General features: G+C 37.6%; 4 protein-coding genes across 5 annotated transcripts; 1 reads left to right on the top strand and 3 right to left on the bottom strand.

Moving 5' to 3' along the window:
- The first annotated feature begins 208 nt into the window (after positions 1 to 208).
- Positions 209 to 2,067, top strand: LOC117633865 (AP-4 complex subunit sigma). Its single transcript, XM_034367682.1, has 4 exons — positions 209 to 474; positions 1,410 to 1,496; positions 1,584 to 1,652; positions 1,778 to 2,067. Exons 1-4 carry the CDS (start codon positions 334 to 336, stop codon positions 1,910 to 1,912), a joined length of 432 nt encoding a protein of 143 aa, XP_034223573.1. The 5' UTR covers positions 209 to 333; the 3' UTR covers positions 1,913 to 2,067.
- A 28-nt stretch (positions 2,068 to 2,095) lies between these two features.
- On the bottom strand, positions 2,096 to 5,436 carry LOC117633864 (glutathione hydrolase 3). 2 transcript variants are annotated; one of them, XM_034367679.1, is made up of 7 exons: positions 5,261 to 5,436; positions 4,389 to 4,732; positions 3,648 to 4,166; positions 3,286 to 3,521; positions 2,907 to 3,171; positions 2,685 to 2,822; positions 2,096 to 2,597 (listed from the first exon to the last, which is right to left on the bottom strand). In XM_034367679.1, exons 1-7 carry the CDS (start codon positions 5,355 to 5,357, stop codon positions 2,325 to 2,327), a joined length of 1,872 nt encoding a protein of 623 aa, XP_034223570.1. In that variant the 5' UTR covers positions 5,358 to 5,436; the 3' UTR covers positions 2,096 to 2,324. The 2 variants fall into 2 exon arrangements, with proteins under 2 accessions (XP_034223570.1, XP_034223571.1); XM_034367680.1 differs by lacking the exons at positions 4,389 to 4,732; positions 5,261 to 5,436 and having other exon boundaries at positions 3,644 to 3,810.
- Positions 5,437 to 8,768: 3,332 nt separating this feature from the next.
- On the bottom strand, positions 8,769 to 18,261 carry LOC117633862. The gene is made up of 23 exons (XM_034367677.1): positions 18,149 to 18,261; positions 15,837 to 17,135; positions 15,540 to 15,655; positions 15,161 to 15,369; positions 14,914 to 15,033; positions 14,691 to 14,819; positions 14,464 to 14,589; positions 13,991 to 14,046; positions 13,797 to 13,896; positions 13,554 to 13,671; positions 13,237 to 13,446; positions 12,741 to 13,071; positions 12,510 to 12,603; positions 12,030 to 12,138; positions 11,525 to 11,796; positions 11,265 to 11,392; positions 10,818 to 11,052; positions 10,331 to 10,519; positions 9,937 to 10,226; positions 9,677 to 9,860; positions 9,318 to 9,560; positions 9,100 to 9,185; positions 8,769 to 9,006 (listed from the first exon to the last, which is right to left on the bottom strand). Exons 2-23 carry the CDS (start codon positions 16,664 to 16,666, stop codon positions 8,859 to 8,861), a joined length of 4,323 nt encoding a protein of 1,440 aa, XP_034223568.1. The 5' UTR covers positions 16,667 to 17,135; positions 18,149 to 18,261; the 3' UTR covers positions 8,769 to 8,858.
- LOC117633863 (inositol oxygenase 1-like) lies at positions 17,739 to 20,616 on the bottom strand. The gene is made up of 10 exons (XM_034367678.1): positions 20,211 to 20,616; positions 19,906 to 20,089; positions 19,507 to 19,793; positions 19,356 to 19,415; positions 19,205 to 19,257; positions 18,990 to 19,112; positions 18,837 to 18,906; positions 18,654 to 18,732; positions 18,468 to 18,549; positions 17,739 to 18,376 (listed from the first exon to the last, which is right to left on the bottom strand). The coding sequence occupies exons 1-10, from the start codon at positions 20,245 to 20,247 to the stop codon at positions 18,350 to 18,352; spliced, it is 1,002 nt and encodes a 333-aa protein (XP_034223569.1). The 5' UTR covers positions 20,248 to 20,616; the 3' UTR covers positions 17,739 to 18,349.
- Between the last annotated feature and the right edge of the window lie 2,012 nt (positions 20,617 to 22,628).

Genomic DNA, 22,628 nt, shown 5'->3' with positions numbered 1-22,628 from the left:
TTTAGAAACAAGGAAAGTAAATTTAGGTTTTTGCCATAAAAAAACTTTCACTTCTAGAAAAAATCAAATTTTTCTCAAAAAATAGAGAAAAACATCTCAACTTTCAAATCAAAAACATGCAAATGTAAATGATTTCTTAGTAAATTCAAAAATACATAAGGGCATTTTTGTCCATTTTAGCTTCTTTTAAAAATATTTCTCTCCAGCTTTTTCCATAATATCCCAAAAATAACCTGGTAAAACTGGTGCAGACAAACAGATCCTTGAGGTTTGAGCTTCATAAAACAAGAGATCTGAGACTGAGAAATTGAGTTGTTGTGTTGAGAGGGAAGGATGGGGATCAGATTCATATTGATGGTGAACAAGCAGGGGCAGACACGTCTTGCCCAATACTATGAATATCTTACTCTCGAAGAAAGGCGAGCTCTTGAAGCTGAGATCGTCCGCAAATGCCTCGCCCGCACCGAGCAACAGGTCTCTGCTTCGTCCTCAGCTTTTGCTTCGTTTTCTATGCCTGCTTATCTGTATTTTCTAAAAGATTACGAATTTGGCTCCAAATCTAATTGTCGGAACCAAAAGCTCCAATTTTTTTCGCTTTGAATCGTGCATTTATGAAATATGAAGTTGCCAATGCCCAATTGTTCAATTCTGGGTTTACACGTCTTTGGTGAGATCTCAGTACCCAGGTTGCTAATTTAGATCCAAAACTTAATTGAGTTATTTCTGTTGGCTATATGATATAAGAATTAAAAGTTTTTAAATTTTTACTGGGTGTCTCAGATATCTACTTCCTGAAACTGTGGTTGCATGTAAGGGAAATAGGATGTCCTGGTAGAGTCACTTAGATCGAATTTTCATTCCTTGATAAATTTGATGATTTAAAGTTAAGAATAGGTGGGTTCTGCCACTGAATTGTTTCTCCTCTCATTTACTCCAACTTTATGAATATCAAACACTTGTTACGATACCCATGTTTTGCATTATGATTTATGAAACATGAAATTTTGTGGGAAACCTCATTGGTGACTAACCGTTTTAGAAGATCATATCCTTGGGCCCTGCTGAACTTAAATCATTTGTAGGAGTTCACTACATGTCTTCCTGCCTCGAAAGAGATCCTATTAGCAGGTTGCATTGGTTTGTAGGATGGTTACTCATTTTGTTGACTGCTGCATACTAAGGGCAGCTTTTCTTTATGATGACGGTCATGTTTAGCACCGGTTATTTCTTTGCTTGCATATCTATGGCATTTAGCTGGGCTCTTTTCCATAAAGATTTATAGTTGAGCAGCATAAATATATAAAACTTGATCCTTTTTTCTTTCTGTTCGGTAAACTGAAGTTACTATATATTTATGTGACAGCAGTTATACATGTTTATATTGCTGATATTTATTGTACATGGAACAGTGTTCATTTGTTGAGCACCGGAACTACAAAATTGTGTACAGGCGCTATGCTTCGTTGTTTTTCCTGGTTGGAGTTGATAATGATGAAGTAAGTTACAAAAAACTTGTTCTCTTGTTGCCTCCAATTCCGTCTTTCTTAATATATGTTTCCCTCTTCTTGTCATTTGCATTTCAGAATGAGCTTGCAATTTTGGAATTCATACATCTGTTAGTTGAAACCATGGACCGCCATTTTGGCAATGTGGTAAACTCCTCTTCCCAAAATAGTGCACGTGTTCCTTTTTGCTTCTGACTTCACTTAACCTGCCATTTTCTTCTTTTTACTGGTCCACAAGAAATTAATTTGTTTCTCCTCAATTGAATTTGCAGTGTGAACTAGACATCATGTTCCATTTGGAGAAAGCGCATTTCATGCTGGAAGAAATGGTCATGAATGGGTGTATTGTCGAGACAAGCAAGTCTAGCATTCTGGCGCCAATACAACTGATGGATAAAATGTCTTGAGAAAACGCCAAATTAGATGACAGTTTGCTAAGTGTTTGGGTTGGGTTGTATTGAGTTTGCATGTATTTGTGTTGCTGGTTGTACAATAACTGCAAAGAGGATAAATACCATACTCTTTCATTGTTATACAAATTTCGGTTTATTTTGTTGAATAACATATATATAATATGAGGAAAAATACCCTTTTGCTGAAAACGTGCAACACTTTGATCTTATTAATATTATCTCTTAGTAAACACAGCCTAAGTTACCCAACAATACCATTCCCAATTGATGTGTATTTCTATTTACGAACATATCTGCACATAAGACTCACTATATTCCACCAAGGCCTCTCCTTTTTTCTTTTTTCTTTTTTTTCTTTTTTTGGTCTGACAAGGCCTCTCCTTTCTAATCTACAGACAACTTGCAATCATACAGCTGCAGGCTTCCCATCCTTTCTAGGATCGCTTACAGCAGTGAGCGTACCATGAAATGTTTGTTCATTAGAATTTTGTCCACTTTTTCGGCCCATGTTAATAGGTTTTCGGAGGGTTTGGACAATGAGCTGAGTGATGGCTCCCCCTGCCTTGGCCTCCAACTGATGTCCCCGCTCTTGCAAGAAGAGCTTTTTTTCATCCGAAAGCTCGATGTGATCGCCGTCTATCAGTGTCAAGTTCTCATAGGAGACTACGTTTGGTATCAGCTGCATAGAATTAAACAAGAATTTCAACTAAACGGACAAAGAGTTCATAAAGTATATCATGCCTATGAATTGAAGCAAGTTATCAACCTTGTGGTAGATCCTTGGACTTTGAACTGCAGCTAAAGGTTCCATCCCCAATACAAAGTAATTCAGAAAAACCTGGGTTACTGCTGGAATTATGTTCATACCGCCACTACCGCCAATAACTCCAGCCAACTCATTGTCCTGCAAAAACCAAAAACATTCCCTTTTATTGCCTACTTTAATCTTACTGAGACGCAAAGTATGCAGATGCAGTACTATCTGTACCTTCATTATAATAAGTGGAGTCATGGAGGATAAAGGTCTCTTGTTTGGTTCAATAAAATTTGCCGGAACAGGAGGGAGACGGTCTGGGGATATCTCCGTCGGAGTTGAGAAGTCATCCATCTCATTGTTGAGCAGAATTCCAGTAGAAGGAGAAAGCACTCCGCCTCCAAAAGGATAGTTTACAGTGCTTGTCATTGAGACGGCATTTCTATCTGCATCTACTATACAGAAATGACTTGTTCCATGATCTCTGAGCTGGCTCCACCTGGTTAATCATGGGATGAAATAACTTCAGACTAATGACTTAGGCAGTATTATTAGCAGTTTATCCAGCAGGTAGAGAAAGCTCTAATTTGAACTACAAAAGAGCAGATCATGCCTTTGCAAATAATACTCTGGAGGGAAGGTTGTGTTGTCAAATATCTTCTGCTGAATTTTCTTTGCAAAAGATGAGGAAAGCATATCAGATGCATATTTACTTGTATCAACGAAAGCAGGGTCCCCCAAGTTCATTCGGACTGCAAACATGTGTTTCAATGCTTCAATCAGACGATGTAAACCAAGATCTCCCTTTGCAGCGTCCGAAGTTCCATAGCTGTCGAAGATGTTCAGAACCTGTTTTTACCAAAATGCAGACCAATTCATCAAAATGGTCACAATCATCCAATTTGGAAGGAAGATTCTGCAATTATATCTACTGGAGCAAAATGGTAAAGAAGAAATAGGAAAGAAATTACCCACCAAAGAAAGCCCCAATGTTCCACTTGAAGGAGGTGGCATTCCAAATACATTGTAGCCCATCACATTAGCAGCCACTGGTTCCACAACACTCACCTTGTAATTCCTTAGATCCTCCATTGTCAAGATCCCACCAGCCTCTCTCACATCCTTTACTAGTTTTTCACCAACACTGCCATTATAGAAGGTTTGTGGCCCAAGTTCTGCCACTGCCTCTAAGCTATGGCCAAGTTCTACATTGTAGCATGTATCACCTGTCTGTAACAACTTCCCATTTGGTGCAAACACTTGCCTTAAGCCAGGGTCACTTAGAATCTTATCTCCAAATCTACTTATATATCCTCCAAGATAAGGAGCAATCACATATCCATCTTTAGCTAGTTTTATGGCAGGTTGAAATAAAGTCTTCCATGCCATACGCCCATGTTGCAACCAAGCTTCATGGAGACCAGCTATCTCACCGGGAACTCCCATTGACAATGCACCTAATAACTTGGCTTTGGGATTGGTCTCGTACATATTCTGTTTGATGACGATAACAGTTTATACACAACATAGAGAGTAAAATTAGAATGAATCTTCACCAAGGAAAATGATCAAATTATTAGTCACCCCTTCCATTCAATGGGTCCAACCTAAAAGATTGGTCCGTCTTCGACGCCAACACTTCTGATAGATTGGAGCCACTGACACATGGGTTTCAATCAAAACTAGCATTTCAGCTGAAAGAGAGGATTTTGAAACCTGTGAAGCAGCTATAGGAGCAGTCTCCCTCAAATCAAAAGCTTGGGTTTGGGAGGTTGCTGAAGATCGGACAAGCATGAAACCCCCACCTCCAATCCCACTTGCCATCGAATTAACAACGCCAAGGCACAATGCTGTTCCCACTGCAGCATCAACAGCATGCCCACCCTGTCTAAGTATTGAAGCACCAACCTCAGAACATCTGGCATCATCAGCTGCAACAACTCCCTTCTCTGACTCAACAATATCAGAATCATTGATTTTAAAATTCCCCTCATTATAATTGTTTGCTCCTCTGATCAGCACCCGCCCACTTGTGTGCCCCCCAAATATAAAGCCTACAACTAGAAAATGAATGAAAAATACAAAAAGTGTCAGTGAGCATCCAATCCAAAGCATTTAACTTTCAAAAGTATTGTCAATAATTAAAAAGCATTTGACTTTTATTGTCAATGTCTTGGTTTGGCATTCCAGATATAGAAAGCAGGCACTATATTCAAAGAAAAACTTCAGGGGAAAATAATATGTAAACTGATAGTGGAAAAGTATGAAAAATTGATTTAGATTATGAAAATTTTTGCTCTTCAAGTTCAGTTGTGAGATTGGTAATTCGGGTAAGTCCATGGAACTGAGATCGCCCCTAGCAGCTAGGTACTGTCTCTAAAAGCATAGCAGCCAGCACACACATTTTAACCAAGCAAGAAAAATAAGTGGGTTCTTTAAGCATTTTATATAGCTGCTGAAAGAAAATTGGAAGCAAATAGATTGTGAAAAGCAGACCCCCAAAAAAAAAAACTTCGTGAAAAGCCAGAACAGAGAGATCATAAATACAGCTTGTGGTATAAGAAAGTGAGAGAGAAACAAGAACTGACAGATGATGGCTACAAATGCAAGGAGGAGCCAAAAAGCTCTAGATGTTGTCGACCCATGGCTGTCCAAGAGTGGAGCTGCCAAGCTCTGTTGCGCCATCAGGTGTTTTCACAGAGAGAGAGAGAGAGAGAGAGAGAGAGAGAAGGTTAGGTGCTTTGGTATTGGTAGAGTGGTAGGAAATGTTTTCGTGGTTGTCAACTTGTCGTTCATTGATATAAAATAAGCAACAAAAAGATTATTCGAGCACAGAGACCATAGTTGATTTGGCACATTGAAATGAGGAAGTTGTGTCTTTTGTTTTGTTTTGCTTTGGTTATTTTTTCGGCTAAGCCTTTCTGCTTTCACCAATTTGTAATCTGGCCAGCTTTTCTGACCGAATACAGAATTACATTCTCTTCAGTTGGATTCCTTCGCCTGTCAAACCAATAATAGTTAAATTGTTACATTCCATCCGTAACTTGGCCACCCTCCACCACTTAACTGCTGCCATGATAAGAGAAAATCTTTTTTTTTTTTTTGGTTCGGAGTACATACATAGTCTAAACTACGATAGGATGAGAGTTTCTCACACACTCTACCATGATGTGATGGGGGTTCGAACATGAGACTATTAGTCTTTAAGTCAATGACCTTTTTAACTGCGCTAGAACTCGTTAGTGAGAAAATTTGGGCTAGAGTTTTCACCTCTCATTTGTGATAGCTTTATTTGTATTGTTATGGCCTGTTTTTTTCAAGTTTTATTTATTTTTGGTTGTTCGATCAAAAAAAATATATTTTTGGTTGTTCTGAGTTTGCACTCTTAGTTGGAATGCATATACCAGAGTTTCCTCGATCATGCTTGATCGTTAGTGGAGGAGACTCAGATTGTCTTAATTCTTATATTGGATCGCTCTGTTATTGTAATAACTATTTGTAGCTAGTTTGTATTAGTCATTTGTGGCTAGTGATTTTTTTAACTGAATTATGAATGCAATCCAAAATTTCTCAAAAAAAACCCCACCATTTGAATAATATAAAGTTTATCAAAAATAGCCAAAATTTACCTCTTATTTTCAAAAATGTCAATTTTTATAAAATCTTTCAAATATAGCCAAAAACTCACCTAAATATACACAAATGCCCTTAAAAATTAAAACCCACGTAAACCTAAAAAGCAAAACTCTACTACACAAAGTTTGGAATCACACGCACATCTGTAGCCTTGGTCGAACTACTGCTGAGCACACACATTTGTAGCCTTCGTTGAACTACTGGTGAGTGATGTTCTTCTTTTTCTTTCTGCATATTTTGTGCTTATTTGTGCGGTTTCTTCTTTCTTTTAATTGTTTCTTCGTTTCTTTGGCTTGGTAGGAACAAGAAATTGAAATTCATCAATTTTGGTGTGTTTTGATGGTGTAGCATGAGTTCTAGGTTTCCTGCACAGGGCGTGGGAGGAATATCTTGCTTTCTTTTATGGGAATTTGAAGCAATTCCAACACTCCTTAATTCAACTTACCGATCTGTAATACCAAGTTTGCTTTTCTTTCTCTCTCTCCTTCCATCTTTGCTTTAATTCTAGGGTTTTATGTTGGCCAAATTGTGTTTAGCAGCCAAGGACGAAACTATATCTATCTTACTGAATAAATAAAGAATTTGTTGATAAGAAGTTTATGGGGGAAAATTCCCAACTCTTCTATTAAACTTGCTTTATTTTATTCCACTTTATTCAACCGTATCATAGCATAAATTCCTAACGCTTGAAGTTGAAGTTGGTTGTGTCGATGACCGATGCATGTGGAAATTGCGTGCATCCAAGGTATGAAAATCCTCATATTTCATGGTAAAAAAATATTTTACAAAACACTCAAGCTCATTGGATGCTATTCATCGCCATCATCGACATGCAAGTAGTTCTCTTATTGGTCAATACATAAAATCTAAGTACGAGGGTGTATCACGAGTACATAGACCCCACGACATCATGGAGGATATGCAAAAGGACAGGGGTGTGAGTATGTTATAAGTTATGTGAAGGCTTGGAGAGCTAGGGAACATGCACTGGAGTTGGTTAGGGGATCGCCAGAGGAATCTTATGCGATACTTCCATCATATTGTGCTATGTTAGAAGCCAAACATCCTGGTATGATAACTCATATTGAAACTAACAGTATTAATCATTTTATGTATTTTTTTCATGTCACTTGGACCTTGCATCAGAGGATTTCGCACTGTTATCAGGCCAGTAATTGCACTTGATTGAACATTTTTAAATGGTAAATATCGTGGGACATAGTTTATTTCCACATGGAAGGACGGAAATAACCAAACAAACCATGTTGCATTCGGAGTTGGAGATTTAGAGAATGATGCATCATGGAATTGGTTTTTGACAAAATTACGGGGAACTATTGGGAATCAGACTGATTGGGCCAACGTGGGACTAGACTCAATGAGAGAGGATGGGCACCTGTGAGACAATGGTTTTGTTCGGCACCTAGGAGTTCATGCATCAATTTTCTTCAGAGTCTCAATCTTTAGTAAGATACCAAGTATAAATCAATAACTGGAACTCAAAATATATTGGAACTTTTTAAGTTTTTGTGGGTTTTAATTTTTAAGGGCATTTGTGTCTATTTAGGTGAATTTTTGGCTATCAAAAGAATTTATAAAAACGGACATTTTTGAAAGTAGTAGGTAAATTTTGGCTATTTTTTCTAAAAACTTTGAATAATATAGGAATCAATTTTAAAATAGTTAATTCACAATTTGCCACCACCACGTGATTAGTTAGCATAAATTCATACTTGTTTTCTTTTCAATTCATGGGATTTGTTATTGGCTTGGACTTGCATAAGAAGACTTATGGGGGTTTGGAAATAAAGATTCAATTTTGATTTTGATTTACTAGCTGTAGACGACAAGAAAAACCAAGACTTTTTCTAGACACAAACATCGAGGGGCTCCATGGACGTCAATTATTTTCGCTATATCACATGATATAGCCCACATGTTGCTTGGTCTTTTTTTAAGTGCATAATTCTTCAATTTCAAATTCAATCAGCAAAAAGCATCCAACTTCTGAATTCTAATGATGTCTGTTCATTTCAACTTCAAATTCAATCTGCCAAAAAAGCGTCCAGGTTCTGAATTCTAATGTCTATGTTCCTTCTCCAAATTTGACCAAATGTTCGTTCAAGCCATTGTTTCGTAATCAAACATGTCATGGATTTTGACTTTGATGAGTTCATTGGTATTGAGCAAATTTTGGTTCGGTTTCTTTCATAATGTTAGGCACCAACTGCATTATCAAACATAACTATCAAGCAGGCACACGTACTAGTACTACCATGCATATGTATTGGAAGGAGAAAAAAGAAACTATGCCCGGGTTAAACAATGCCATATGTAAGGGCTTTTTTTTTTTTTTTTTCTTTCTTTTTCTCTCTCTCTCTCTCTCTCTCTCTCTCTCTCTCTCTCTCTCTCTCTATATATATATATATATATATATGTAATAAAAAAAAGGCCACAATCTAAAAGATGACCTGGATCAAGAAAGAAATATATATCTATAGAGGGTGTATATTTACCAAAAGAATTAAACCAAAACAAAAACTAGGCTCTTCATGTCTGCCAGAACACATCAGGGTCATTGCTGTACAATGAGTGATCCTGAATTTCCTGGTTAGCCACATGGCAATCAATGAGCCGTGATTGGATAATTTTACACAGTGCCAAACCAGAAGGAAGCACCCACCATCCACTTTCATCCCTGCATTTTGCAAACAAGGATTTTCATTAGCAAGAATTGAAGTTGCTGCAATAACTATTTACAACAGTTGCTGCCATTGATCTAAAAACTTACATGCTAAAATTCCAGGACTGAAAGTTGGAATGCTTTTTCTGCGAGTGGGTCGTATACTGAATCAATCCGCACGTAAAAGCAACAACCTGAAACATTACAAAATGTCAGGAATCGCACCATCAAATATCGAAACAAGGGCATAGCCTGCTTGTATTGTAGTAATAGCCTTTCATCTGACCCTCTTGAATTTTTAAGCCACTGGGTTCAGAACAACTTACAACATTGATCAAGGATGTGATATTCCACAAAGCATATATACGTGCAAGACCTGCTGACCGTCTCGGTCCATGACTAAACAAAGCACTGATTCCAGCTGGGAAGGGGAATAGTAGTCCAAGAGGAAGAATAAATAAGACTAAGAAGAAGTCCAACAGTGAAATAGAATACAGCTGCAGCAAAGTGAGCAAGACTATGCTAAAATCTCCCAACAGAAGAATAGAGATGACCAAACCAACAAGATCCTGTGATAAAGAAAGATACGAACGAGGGAGAGTTAGAAAAGCATCTAAGAACAACCAGATTACAGAATGAGGAATGATAAAAGACCAAGTCAGTATATTGTAGGCATGGTCACTACCTGATGGCCAACAGGTTTGCCATTACAAACTATGAAGGAAAAGGGATAACATATAGCTTTCCTCTCTTTAAACATCCTTAAGCTCTTGGTGTGTAAAATCCCTCCAGAGAACCTTTTTTGAGACATCCAATGGTCAATGAGTCTCAATTGTTCAAAGGGGTTTTCCCTATGATTTCTTGGCGTACTGCAAATCAGGTCAAAGAAACATAAGCCTTAAGGTATATAACTTGCTAGAAAAATAATCAGGAGGAGAATGTTACCGTGACTGATGCTCTGGCGGCAGCAATGCATCTTGGCCATCCAGCGCTGGTGGCATACTTTCATTGTCAATAGCATATACCAAAAGTCCAAACTGGCAATATCCAGATGCAGTAGGCTGAAACCAGGCAAGATCTACATGTATTCCATATGCACTAAGAGCAGGGTTTGCATGTGTTTCAAGCCAGCTGATAACATGACCAAAAGTTAATTTTAAGTGTCCACGCCTAACCAAACGCAGTTGAGCGTTTAGACCAGCTACAAGCCGATACCAGATTGTAGGTGGAATACACTGAAAACAAATCAAATATAACAATCAGAACTTAATTTTTATATATATAATCAGCAGTAGGATATAACTGAACTTCACATGATAAACATAGATCAGTAGCAAACCTGACTCATGAGGCTAGTAAGAATGTTATCACTGTGAAGAGAGAAAGGAGCCATGTAACTTCCATTTCCTCCAAAAATTATAGACATCGGAAATCTCTGATGAAGGCGGGGAGGAAGACCAGCTCTTTTCTCATCTCCACCCAGGAAAAAGTCCACATATGCAAGCATTAGATCAGAAGTTGCAGCTACCTGCAGGAAAAAAACATTAAACGTGATGGTAAAACTGTTTATTCAGCCATAATTTCAAAACGACTCTTCAAAATACGTTAACAAATGAAAATCGGCACAATTGCACTACAATGACACGAGATTAAAGTAGATCATTCATATGTATTCAGTAAACTTCATATATAGATATCTAGCTAACAATGCAAGCTGATGGTATTTCTGTTCCAGGTGCTTAAGATCCTAAAACCTCATAGTCCAAAGAAAATTATGTAGAGAAGCATAAGGAAACACTAGACAGTTAGGATGCCTTTAGAAATACCTTAAGCCCTTCATACAGTGCACGTGAACGACAAGAACGCAAGCAAGAATGATCATATTCTGACCGAACATATTCACGAAGTTGTTGTAACTTCTTTTTCCGTCGACTCTGTAACCATGACCATGCAAGTGGATAGGCAAAAACAGAAAGAATGCTGTAGATTGATCCTTCCCACCACTGATAAGCAGCTAAACCATTAATCTCATCCACAAATCTATTGAATGCATCCTCATATCTGCCATGTAATGAAATACTTAAAACACTTGCAGAAGTTTACCCAACTTGAGTTAATAAGAAACTATGAACAACATTATCAAACCCAAGGCATCAAGCATCAATATAGAAATATATGCATAACTAAACAAAGGCATGTCGTGTCACCATTAATTTGCAGTGAGCATCCAAGCACCAAAATCATAATACACCAAATGGAGAAAAAGAGCTTACACAATCTCTGTTACTTGTTCTGGAGGGGAATGAGGTAGATGCCAAGGTTCACCGAATGTATTTGGCCCCATGAAATACATCCTATGTACATGACTCTGAGATTCCTCGTTTCTATTTGTTTCCAAAACCTAAATGACAACAGGATTGTCACATCAAACACGATGGAAGATTACAGGGCACTCCAATTTGGTTTTTAAATGACAATTATGCCAGTAATAAAAACAGCAGTAAGTAGCCAAAGTCAGAAATTGGAGGCAAACCTCATTTAACGATTCCAGGAAAGGGAAGGAATGATCTAAACGTGACCCCTGTCGAGCAGGTAAAGGAGCTGGTACTTCATCTGCAGTAACATATTTTGTTCGTGCAACACTAAGCACAAGAGCTAAAAGGATGAGGAGACCTAACAGAATAAGACTGAACAACCATGGTCCACCAAAAGTGTAAACCAATTCTTCAAGTGCTGTATAACATTTTGGCATGTGATATCTGTCAGAAATGCACTTGTATGGACAAGGAGTTTCACTAACACCACCTGATAAAATTCAAATGAAGTCAGAGAGTTGGTTTACCCAAAGAGAAACATAATCACACTAATATTGTAACACCACTCTCAACAACAAAGATCCACAACATGCAGCCAGTCAATCCAATTTCCAGGTCTTCACAAGTCAACTAATGACGAACTTTTTAAAATAAAGCATATTGAAAAACATAGCAAAACTGCTGCACAAATAAATAAGTAGCCAAAGTAAAATTTAGGGATACCTCGAACAGTAACATATATGGCACGATGTGGAAGCTCGAGAGATGGGCAAGCATGACAAAGGGCTCTATCAGAGCCACTGACATTCTTAAAAGTGCCCACAGGGCATTCCTGCAGTACAATTTGCTCAAATTGTAAACATAAACATGATAATTAGAAGAAATAAAGCAACCCATCGAAAGCATATTAAAGACCGCAATCACAGACGCAAATATGTATACAAATACAATATGAACCAATATCTTCTTATCACATGGATACCGAGTCTAGGAATCAAATGATTAAAGATCCAATTGAACAATTAAACAATGCAAAATTGACATCAACGATAATGTTTCAAATGCGCCTACAACAACAGGAAGAAGATAATTTATTCAACATAATGTTTCTTAACTCTATGCTAGATATAATACCATGAACGCATCCATATTACATCTTAAAAGCAATTCAAAACATCATGCAAATATAAATTGCGAAGCTACCTCACAAAAGATACCATAAAGCCCTCTAGGACAGGCCTTTCCAGTAATACTCCCATTTTGCCCAGCAAGACCATGACCTCTACCGAAACCTCCCCTGCGCCAAGGAGAAGGAAAGAGGGTTAATAGACTGTTTATAATCAGAAATCTAATTATTGAACAGAAACTAAACCGGAGACATATATATGTCAAAATGAAAATTGTGAAAAGCAGTATCTATTTCAGAATACGAACCCAGTAACAATGCTTCCTCTCACTCTTGCTATGGGTAGATATGCATCACCAACTGGTATATCCGACCAATGAAAGTGAATCCTTCCACCACCACCTCCGCCACCACCACTAGGACTACCATGTCCACCAACAGTTGAGATTGTAGATGAATTACCAAGTGCCAAAGTTTGAACAAACAAAAGAATAGTTCCACCAGATCCACCACCAGGACCTATATTTGAAAAGGTCCTACTATATTGCTCCAAAAAATCTTCTCCAAAGCTTTCTCCGTCAGCTCTAAGAGAACCACCAAGAGACAAACTTGACAGCGAGCGCTCCAATGAACCCATTACTGTTCGGGAACAGGACAAACAACACAATAACTATCCATCACAAAAAGAAAATCAAGAGAAACGAAATTGAATTTAACAGTTAAGATATGTTTAACCCATTGAATTGTCAACGTATTTCAAAAATTTCTCCACAACTTTAATATACGTTTACTTATATTTCTTACCGATAATACCACCACCTGCAGTTGCACCAGCTAGGCTATCATTTCCACTGCCACTACCAAGTTCACAAGGTAAATCAGCATCTCCATAGGAAACACCACCTTCAATAAATTTTCCGTTGTAATACCCATCCCCACCTTTGCCACCATGGCCCCCGCCACCACCAAGCCCATTTACAAAAAACTTTCCTCTACCCATCCCACCAGTGCAACCTACACATTGAAATAGAGATTCCTTAAATCTTAAAATGCATTGTTTAGGTAATCATTTATTTCTACTTCCAATCCAAATTGTTAAAAAATAACGCAAAAACACATACCTAGCCCAGATGCACTAATTACCCCAGAAGAGTGGACCGCTACAGCTCTAACCCAGTGAAAATGTATAACAGATCCAGATACAATGCCTTCAACAATAACATCTTCAACACGACAGATCTGGAAGTAGTAAGCCAAACCAACCATATATCAGAAAAACAAGGTGGAATCTGTTCAACCATAATAAAAGTTTGGCAAATTGACCAAGATAAGTACTTAGTTCTCAATCTGGATCAATGGGAGACCTGAAGAGTGAAGGTCAATGTAGAGTTCATGTTACAATCTTCGGGCGGATGAAGTAATTCCATGGGGCAGTTTGGAAGTTCACAGTTGAGTTGAGGTTTCCTACCAGTCCCAAAATGAAAATCGACTCCAAAAATAAATAAAAAATACAACAAAATAAAATGGCATCACTGAGAACTATGAATTTAAAACTTACGTCAAATTACTACTGCCACTGTCCAGAGGCCCTCGCAGTAAAGATCCAGGTCCAACCTTCATATTACAAATAGAAGATTCAGTATGTACATGGCAATGCAACAAGATAATACGTGATTAGTGGCACAAATCATATAGTACATTTCAGAATTCACACAGCATGACAAGTAACAACATCAGACCATGTGGATAGGATTTTTTTTTTTTTTTTTTTTTTTTTTTCCATATATATGCTCATTGGATTTGCTTATTATGTCAAAAATGAAATTAACAAACCAATGAAAGTTCCAAATTCAAGTAACATAAAACTGATGCCAAAATCATTGTTCCTCAGATGCCAACAATTTTATGTATATGATGGTGGAACTTTAGAGAGACAAACTGAACACTTTGCATCATAATCCTGAAACTCGTAAAACATGGATTTAAAAAATGGTGAATTCTTAAAAACTACATAATAAATACACAGCTTACATAGATACTGAAAAACAGAGACAGAACCAGGTGTTGTGCTTCAATCAGATCTCCTGGCCCAGACAAATTCAAGAAACCTTGTCCATGAACTCCCAAATTTGCATTAGAATGTATCACAGATGACCCCTGACAACCAATTACAGAAGCATGACTTGATACTGTAAACAACATAATATTATATTACTTGTTATTTTAGGTGTAAAATTAAGGCTCAAGTTTCAACATACCCTGAGAACCACTAAATTGCTTGCCTCAAGCAAGGATGTTGCCACAAGTGCATCAGCGCCACCATCTATAAGCATTTTAGAATTCCACATCAAGTGCATTTTGACAGACATTCGAAGAGCCCCAAATATCTGAATTTATTAGGAAAAGAAAGTAGACACTCAAATGTTAAAGTCTTACAAGGTAAGAATAGAAAGAAAGAAAAATGGTAAATCTGCCACTTGCCTTGACAACAGAATCACTCATCAGAAGCTCTTCTGCCATTAACTCAAACTCTGATGAAGCATAATGTGCAAGACCAAAACTCAAAACTGCACCACATGATAAACGAATTTGACCTCGAACCTGTACAAAGCATTACAATTTCAACATAATTCAAACTTTACAACACATGTTTTTTATTTTGAATATCAACATTAAGACAAGAAGAACCCCTTCAGCACAAAGCAATAAATGTTAGTTCTTCAATTACCTGAACACGGCTCCAATACAAAGGAACCAAAGTCTTGGCCTGATTTTTGATATCAACATTGGTCCAAAGTGGCTGTTTAGGAAACTCTAACAGAAGCGTGTCAGTCTGTGTGGACAAGTTGTGATTACTGACAATAAGTTTCCGAGGTACAGCATCATAATATGTCCCTGCAGCGCCTGCATTTTCAGGACAGCCTAAACTCCTTCCCCCTGCCAGAAGAAGCAGAACATCACTAATATACCAGAATTAATGTACAAAATCAAAGGAGTTCCAACGGTTCTTTCAAAAGCAAGTTCTTTCTCTACAGATTACAAAAGATAAACTTAAACAACTTCTTTTATATACAAAAATATATTACAAAGAATAATATTTGACTTACCATGGGCGAAGATATCTGTATCATCACGCCTGCTGAAAACTTTGATGGAAACTCTGCCACCTCCTCCTCCAGCGAATCCATTACCCCCCACTGCACTTATCCTGCCACTTCCAGTCCTGCTCTCCACAGAAAAATAATTGTAGGTATGCAAGGGAAGAACAACACAAGCTGATAGCATCTAAATTCATGATTGAGCATTAATAGGCACAAGCATTAGTCCTTTTCAAAAAAATAAATAGGCATAAGTATTAGTGAGTCATTGTTTCAAGTTAAACAAGCAACAGCTACAGAACTTACATTCTATAAGCTTTGATAAATATGCTGCCTCCAGACCCTCCTCCACCCTTAATTCCACCATCACCACCATCAGCCAAAACACTCCCACCAACATCAATTGAACTTCTGGCCTCCAACCAAATCCTTCCACCTCCTTCCCCACCATTCTTCTCATCCTTAGTAGTCGTGCCACCCTTACTCCCATAACTCACGGGCTCATCCAACGATGACCACGCATATGGATCCCCACCCCAAACATCGGAAGGGAGCTTCGTATTATCGGTCACACAACTAGCACCCCTCCCACCATGCCCTCCACCAGAGCCCTGCACACCCTCTGGGGTGCCACTAGTCTGCGGCGGGGGTGCACCAGCCAATGCCGTAACGTTTATCACTGACCCTATTGACAAGTTTGCATTTGAAGCATTAACCGAAACTAAACCTGCAATAATCATTGAATTGCTACCTAAACTAAATTCTCCACTAATATTAACCACAAATGAGCAACCCGATAGTGGGCAGCTCAAATTAACACCAGGGTGTATATATAAGCTCCCATTGCCTTCTATAAACACATCATCTTCAAGAATCAAGCTTGAGTTAAGCTCACAAATGGTGTCCAGAGACCCAATTCCATTGAGACCCCCCTGACACGAGAGCGGTGGAGGGTGAGGTGGCGGCGGACTCGAAGGTGGCGAAGGAGGCGTGTAGTCTCCCTGAAACTGATCGAAACCGAAGCCGAGAACCGAGAATTCATCGTCTAAATCAGCGCAGAGAATAGGGTTTATGGTGAAACTGGCCAATAGGTTGAAAATGAAAAGGTGGAGAAGAAACGGGGGATTAGCAGCCATCTTGAAGAGGCAAAACTCATCACAGATATAAAACCCTAGTTGGATATTGGTTGCAGAATCGTAATGGGTCAACACAAAACCCAAATTCTGGGTTTTGGGGACATGGATTTGGGGATTTGAGAGTTTTGAGTATTGAATTGAGTGAGATTCTGGATCAAAGAATGGAACTTAGAGTGAGAAATTGGGAGGATAAATTAGGCAAATACGTAAAAGCCAGACCTTTTTTAAGAAATAAGAATTTCATGAAAATGGTAAGCAATCTAATAAGAAATTAGCGCGTATTGGTGTTGCTTTGTGATTGAGACAGAGAAGAAGACGAAGAGCTGATGCCTGGTGGAAGCAGAACAGAACCGACGCAGCATACGTGTGCGTGGCACGTGCAACCTTCTTTATTAACGTATTTCAGACTCTTGAGTTTCAGATAAGCTTCTTCTTCCTTCAATTCAACATTCCAATCCAACTTTCCCAACTGCGAAAAAAGAGAAAAAGCAAATTCAGCGCAACACAGTCTTTTGCTACAATTAACAAAACCGCTGTAGATTGTCACTGATTTCTGATGCGTAACGTAATCACTAACAGAGATTATATTAGATTAGGTTAGATTTAACACTAATTACATATTATTTCGATTCAAATCTCATTTAGTCATTTTATACTAATGTAATGGTATGCGTCAACTGATGGAATTATTGGATTTTTCTTTTTTCTTTTTTTTCTGGTGGAAGAATTATTGGATTGGACCAACCAATATAGATTGCGGTTAGTTAATTATATAATCTGTCAAATCAAGTTCTATAAGAAACCACCTTTTTTTTGTTTCTTTGCGATATAGTATCTTATCAAAAGCTGCCACCTTTAACGATAAAATACTGTGCAATGCATCCGTCTTAGGTTCATCAAAGAGATTATTAACTGTTTGATTATGATTAATGAATAGTTACTGATAGTTACTTTCAACTTTTAATGCTTCACTGTGCTCTTTATTTAGGATCTGTCATCAAGGGAGAAACTTTTCTTTTTGGGACGAAATAAAGGGAGAAACTTCGAATATCCGGCTCGTAGAGTCTGGTAATTGAAATCAGTACAATCTAAATCTCTTAACGAGGATTTGGTTGAATAATAAGAATGTACAACTTGGTTCTTTCTCTGTTTTTCTTTATTAACTGTGTTACGTTATTACGTACAGCTCTCAATCTAATTTGCAAACAGTGGAAAAATTAAAATATAATTAGTCCTTTGTCATGGAACTAGTGGGGTGAATGAGGCATGAGCTGACCAATTTGTCTGTGATGAACTAGGGTAGGGCTGTTCAAAAATAATAAATCAGCAGCAGCAATCTGTTTGGTCATCATCCAGCTGTACGGTTGATTTATTTTAACTCCCAGCTTCAGGAAGTCGATTTATTTTAACTTGGAAATGGAAATCTAAAGTTAGATTTCATGTGGATGAATTTTGATCTTTATGAGTGAGAATGGAACTTACGGAAATTATGAAAGGAGAAGGATGCAGAAATACACTCTCTTAATTCATTCATGAAATTTGGTGTGCGCAGCAGCCCAAGAATATATTTCTTAAACCAACAATTTGTACATCACTGACCAAATGAAGTCTTGATGAAGCAGAGCATATAAAGGTGCACTTCTCCTTAGTATACATATTGATCATGTTGAAAACTCTCATGGCTCACCATCTCAGCTTTGCTGGGAAATACTGCAATAAAATTCACGTCCAATTAGAATATGATCGGTTGGAGAATGATCAAAATCCCCTTCTCAATGAGGAACTGCACAGCAGCACTCACCTTCTCAATGAGGGATAAATAATATGGCTTCACTTTTTCGACATCGACTCGTACTTTGCTCTTGCTGTAGAGGTCATATTTGCTGCAGAAGATTACATAAAATAAAAGCACAAACATGGTCAGTGTTAATTAGAATGATGAGATGGGATATATAAACAAATGAAGTGAACTGGAAATGGAGCTTACTTGAACACTTGAAGCCACTTTAGATTCTCTTCATCCTCCTTGTTCATAAGGTGTCTATAAGCCCCTGCCCTATGTAAAGCTGCAAGATGATAAATGGGAAATTTTCAACATTGGTTTCCTTGGACATAATATTGTCAAGTGCAGTTTGCATAGTTGGAAGGCGATTTTCATGATGGTACTTACGATAAAACGAGTGATACCGGATGATGAACAATCCAGCCTGAGGCAAAGTTGTTCCATTTTCCTTGGCCACCTGCAGATTTGAACATACCAGTCAACAAAATCAGAGTTATGCTGATAGCAATGTTTGAAAATCGTACGGAGTGAAAGACATACCAAGTACATGTAGTCATCATGACCCCAAGATATCATGACATTGTCCAGTCCGCATCCTTCTGAGTAGATCCCATACTTGGTGTTAAAGGAAGCATTGTTGTAGTCCGGATTTTCCTTGAAATACTGCAGAAGCAAATAAATTTGGTGTAACTTGATTGATTATAGTCACATTTAAGATGTCCTCAGTTCAAGTAAATTTTGAAGAGGAAATTTACCTTGTGGTGAACAATGGATTCATCAAAAGCGCACCCAAGAGGATGTGTGTCTCCTGCAACAAAATAATTAACTTTTTTCAATTGAAATAACTCAAAAAGGGAAAAGGGTGAAATCATATATATCAATCAACAGTGAAACTGCAAGGCTCACCAACAACAGCCCATTGAGGAAGTTCTCCAAAGCTAGGAAGAAGAAGCACTTTTCCAAGATCTGAAAACCCATGCAAGATTAAGTTAAATATGCTGCTGTGGATCTCTATCCAGAACATATCAGAACCAAGGAGTTTTAATTGGGTATTTACCATGAATAAGGGCGGTCAAGTGCAACCAATCTTCATTAGGATAGTCTTTTCTGATGGCTTCAGCTGTTTGCAACAAATGCTCAATTTGGGGTTCATCCAAGTCAGGGTCACTGTCATCCACAACCTCATTGAGGAGCTCACAACATTCCCATATGCTCATTTCCACTCTGTTCAACTTGCTATACTCCTCCCTCATCTTCTTCACGAAATCGAATGTTTGATTTATGTGGTTCGACTTGTAGAATTCCTCCACAGATTTCTGCCTCTCACTTTCTGCTTTGTAATCCCTGCAAAGCATTTGTGCATAAAAATCAGGTCAGGCTCCAATGCTTTACAACAAGAAACCACACCCTTGATGCAACATAAGAATGTGAACAAACTGAAAATATATATAGAGACCTGAATGACTGGCCAAATGAGTTAATTTCAGGGGCAATGAAGGCATCATTTGATGCTGCAATTTCTTGTGTCACACATCCGTCATTTTTGGAGATGTCTTTGGGCACCACAAACCCACCATCCAAAACCAGTTCACAGGTTTCATTGGTTTCAGAACAAAGCTTCTTCTCCTCCATTTGTGACCCTGCTAAAACAGGAAGAGAAGATCAAGATCAGAATCAATTAATTCTGCATCAAAACTGGAACCTAAAACTCAATGCAGAAGAGTTTAAAACAAAGAACAAAGGAAAAGGGTAGAAGGGTACCAAGCTGATGATCAGGCTGCTCAATGAGGATAGTCATTTTTGCCTCCAAAACTCAATCAATTAAAATATGACCGAAAGCAAACAAAAAGCACCAGAAACAGAGAAAAACACCAATCAGGCTGCTTAATGGGCTGTGTGGCACAACATGTTGCCAAAGAGGGTTCTTATAGTCACAAAAACTGTCCTTGCATGAAAATTTTGAAAGCATGGAAGTCCTCAACTGAAAAAAACCATCAGCTTCCAAACCATTATTTTATCCAACAAAATCTTACAAAAAGTCCTTGCATGAAAATTTTGGAAACGTGCGAGTCCTCAACTGAAAATTTATATATTTTCCAAACTATTTTATCCTACTGGCCCGATTGAAACGTTCAAAAAATACAGCTGGACTTGGAAGGAAAATGATAAGGCTCTCTCTCGCTCCCTCTCTCTCTGCCCACATTTGAGAAATAAGATGATTAAAATTGAAATTTAAAAAACACGACTAAGAGTCAGCTATTACGTGGATATCATATCTAAAATTCTTGCTTGGACCTACTGACATGGAATCTAGTCATGGCCGAATACTATATAGAACTGTTTTCTTTTTCTCTGGTGTGAGATCAACGGCTTAGCTGTGACCCCGTAAATAAAACGTTGACTAATATGGTAATAGTAATCAGAATCGACGGTGAATATTTAATATTACACGCCGACATCAACTTGCTAAGTTTTTTTCCTTGTTTTTTGGCTGAGAACATCAACCTGCAAGTTGCATTGTGTTCTTGTTGTAATGAAAAATATAGTATTCTTAATAATGCACAGGTCGGCTGTATTCTGAGAGGATATGCCAATGCCATGGTAGATATATTTCCTGCTATAGATTTATACCATTGCCGACTGCAGGTTAAATTGCTAAACTACGAATCTGAACAGTTGATGTGTGGTTAATGTTCACAGCTTAACGATATGAGAATTTGTCTCGTAATAAAAGTTTGATAAGAGAGCATTACTCGACAAATTATATATTATAATTTTGGCTTCGTTAAACAAAATTCAAAGTAAAAAAGTAGAATAACAAGGACAGCTCATGTTTTTACACTGAAAGAGAAGTTAATGGGAGGTAAATTGAATACATGAAACTTGATACATGCATGCTCACAGAAGATGCATGTTAATTGATTGATGATAGTAAGTAAATTGAGCACGTTTTCGTTGTTCAAAAAAGCAGAATATTTTGTGTCTGGGGAAATATAAAAAAACGTGTTTGTTGAGGCCTTCAATCAATGCATATTTATACCGTACACTTGTGATGGTTTTATATCTGTAATGCCAAGAAATTGAAAGTAAAGATCTTCCATAGCTACCCTACCAGGTTCCGTTCCCTTTGAAACCATATTCGGCGCTCTTTAACCTAGTTTAGAGTAATTTAGCGTATCACTTTGAATCATATCAAATTTTCTTAGAAGTATGTTTGGTAATTGAGATTGGATTGGATTGTGTGGTAGAATTGGATTACATTAGATTAAAAATGATAACACTAATCCAATTATGTGTTTGGTATTACACATGATTAATGGATTTGATTGATTGAAATGTTCTATTACATGGCTTAGTAGGATTAGACATAATTCAATCCAACTTAATCCTAACCTTTTGGTAGGATTCATAATCTTACTACCAATAGGATTAGACATAATCAAATTCATGTTATTTTAGGTCACCAGACATTTAACTAGGATTATAAATCATATCCAACTCACTGAACGGGCAGTATATCATATGTGTGTCTACATATATCATATCATGATAGACTCAAATTAAGTGCATTGCATCATATCTAAACTCATCTAGTGAAACACATGTTAGGTGAAATGTTCTCATATAGATTTTGCCTTTATTTCTCGTGACAAAACACAATTGGTTACTTTGAGCAGTTACTTTAATAGATCAATCTTCTCAGAAATTCTATTAAGCCCAAAATTTGTATGCCTTTCTTCAAAGATCAACGTGTCCTCTTCACAGACAAATCTCAGCAAATAATAGAGACCAGGTGACCCACGACAAAGCCTTTTCTTGTTTCTCGGTTAGCAAGATTTCAGACCAAAAAATTCTGATGGAAACAGTCTATGGGCAGATGTAAGTTCCAAAGGTTATATGGACAATTATTATTGACCACAAAATGCTTAACTCAGACATTACAACTATTGAAAATATCAAAATCTTACTGGATATTGCAGAGAATTTGAACATTTGATGAATATACCAAACAAACCAACTAATCAATTAAAGCAGAGTGGAGAAAATATGTAGTACGTCTCCATTTGCAAGAGGGTTATAACTCAACTCAAATGATTAAAAGGAATTAATACTGTATTCGGGATTGTGTGTTCGAACCTTTCTTATCTGTTATCGCTTATGTAAAAAATAGCATTTTAA

This window comes from Prunus dulcis, chromosome 7 (genome assembly GCF_902201215.1).
Source record: "Prunus dulcis chromosome 7, ALMONDv2, whole genome shotgun sequence".
NCBI lineage: Eukaryota > Viridiplantae > Streptophyta > Magnoliopsida > Rosales > Rosaceae > Prunus > Prunus dulcis.
The sequence above is the reverse complement of the archived record's forward strand: the minus strand, read 5'-3'. Positions and strand labels throughout refer to the sequence as shown.

Coding starts and splice junctions, on each gene's coding strand:
- LOC117633862 (XM_034367677.1), bottom strand. CDS start 16,666: ATGGCTGCTAATCCCCCGTTTCTTCTCCACCTTTTCATTTTCAACCTA. Junction 13,672..13,796: donor CATTGACCTTCACTCTTCAG/GTCTCCCATTGA, acceptor TACTACTTCCAG/ATCTGTCGTGTTGAAGATGT. Junction 12,604..12,740: donor AGAGGAAGCATTGTTACTGG/GTTCGTATTCTG, acceptor TCCTTGGCGCAG/GGGAGGTTTCGGTAGAGGTC.
- LOC117633864 (XM_034367679.1), bottom strand. CDS start 5,357: ATGGCGCAACAGAGCTTGGCAGCTCCACTCTTGGACAGCCATGGGTCG. Junction 4,733..5,260: donor TGCATTTGTAGCCATCATCT/GTCAGTTCTTGT, acceptor TTCATTTTCTAG/TTGTAGGCTTTATATTTGGG. Junction 3,172..3,285: donor CCAGAGTATTATTTGCAAAG/GCATGATCTGCT, acceptor ATGATTAACCAG/GTGGAGCCAGCTCAGAGATC.
- LOC117633865 (XM_034367682.1), top strand. CDS start 334: ATGGGGATCAGATTCATATTGATGGTGAACAAGCAGGGGCAGACACGT. Junction 475..1,409: donor TCGCCCGCACCGAGCAACAG/GTCTCTGCTTCG, acceptor TACATGGAACAG/TGTTCATTTGTTGAGCACCG. Junction 1,497..1,583: donor TTGGAGTTGATAATGATGAA/GTAAGTTACAAA, acceptor TTTGCATTTCAG/AATGAGCTTGCAATTTTGGA.
- LOC117633863 (XM_034367678.1), bottom strand. CDS start 20,247: ATGACTATCCTCATTGAGCAGCCTGATCATCAGCTTG. Junction 18,907..18,989: donor ATGATGACTACATGTACTTG/GTATGTCTTTCA, acceptor TCAAATCTGCAG/GTGGCCAAGGAAAATGGAAC. Junction 18,733..18,836: donor CCGGTATCACTCGTTTTATC/GTAAGTACCATC, acceptor ATCATCTTGCAG/CTTTACATAGGGCAGGGGCT.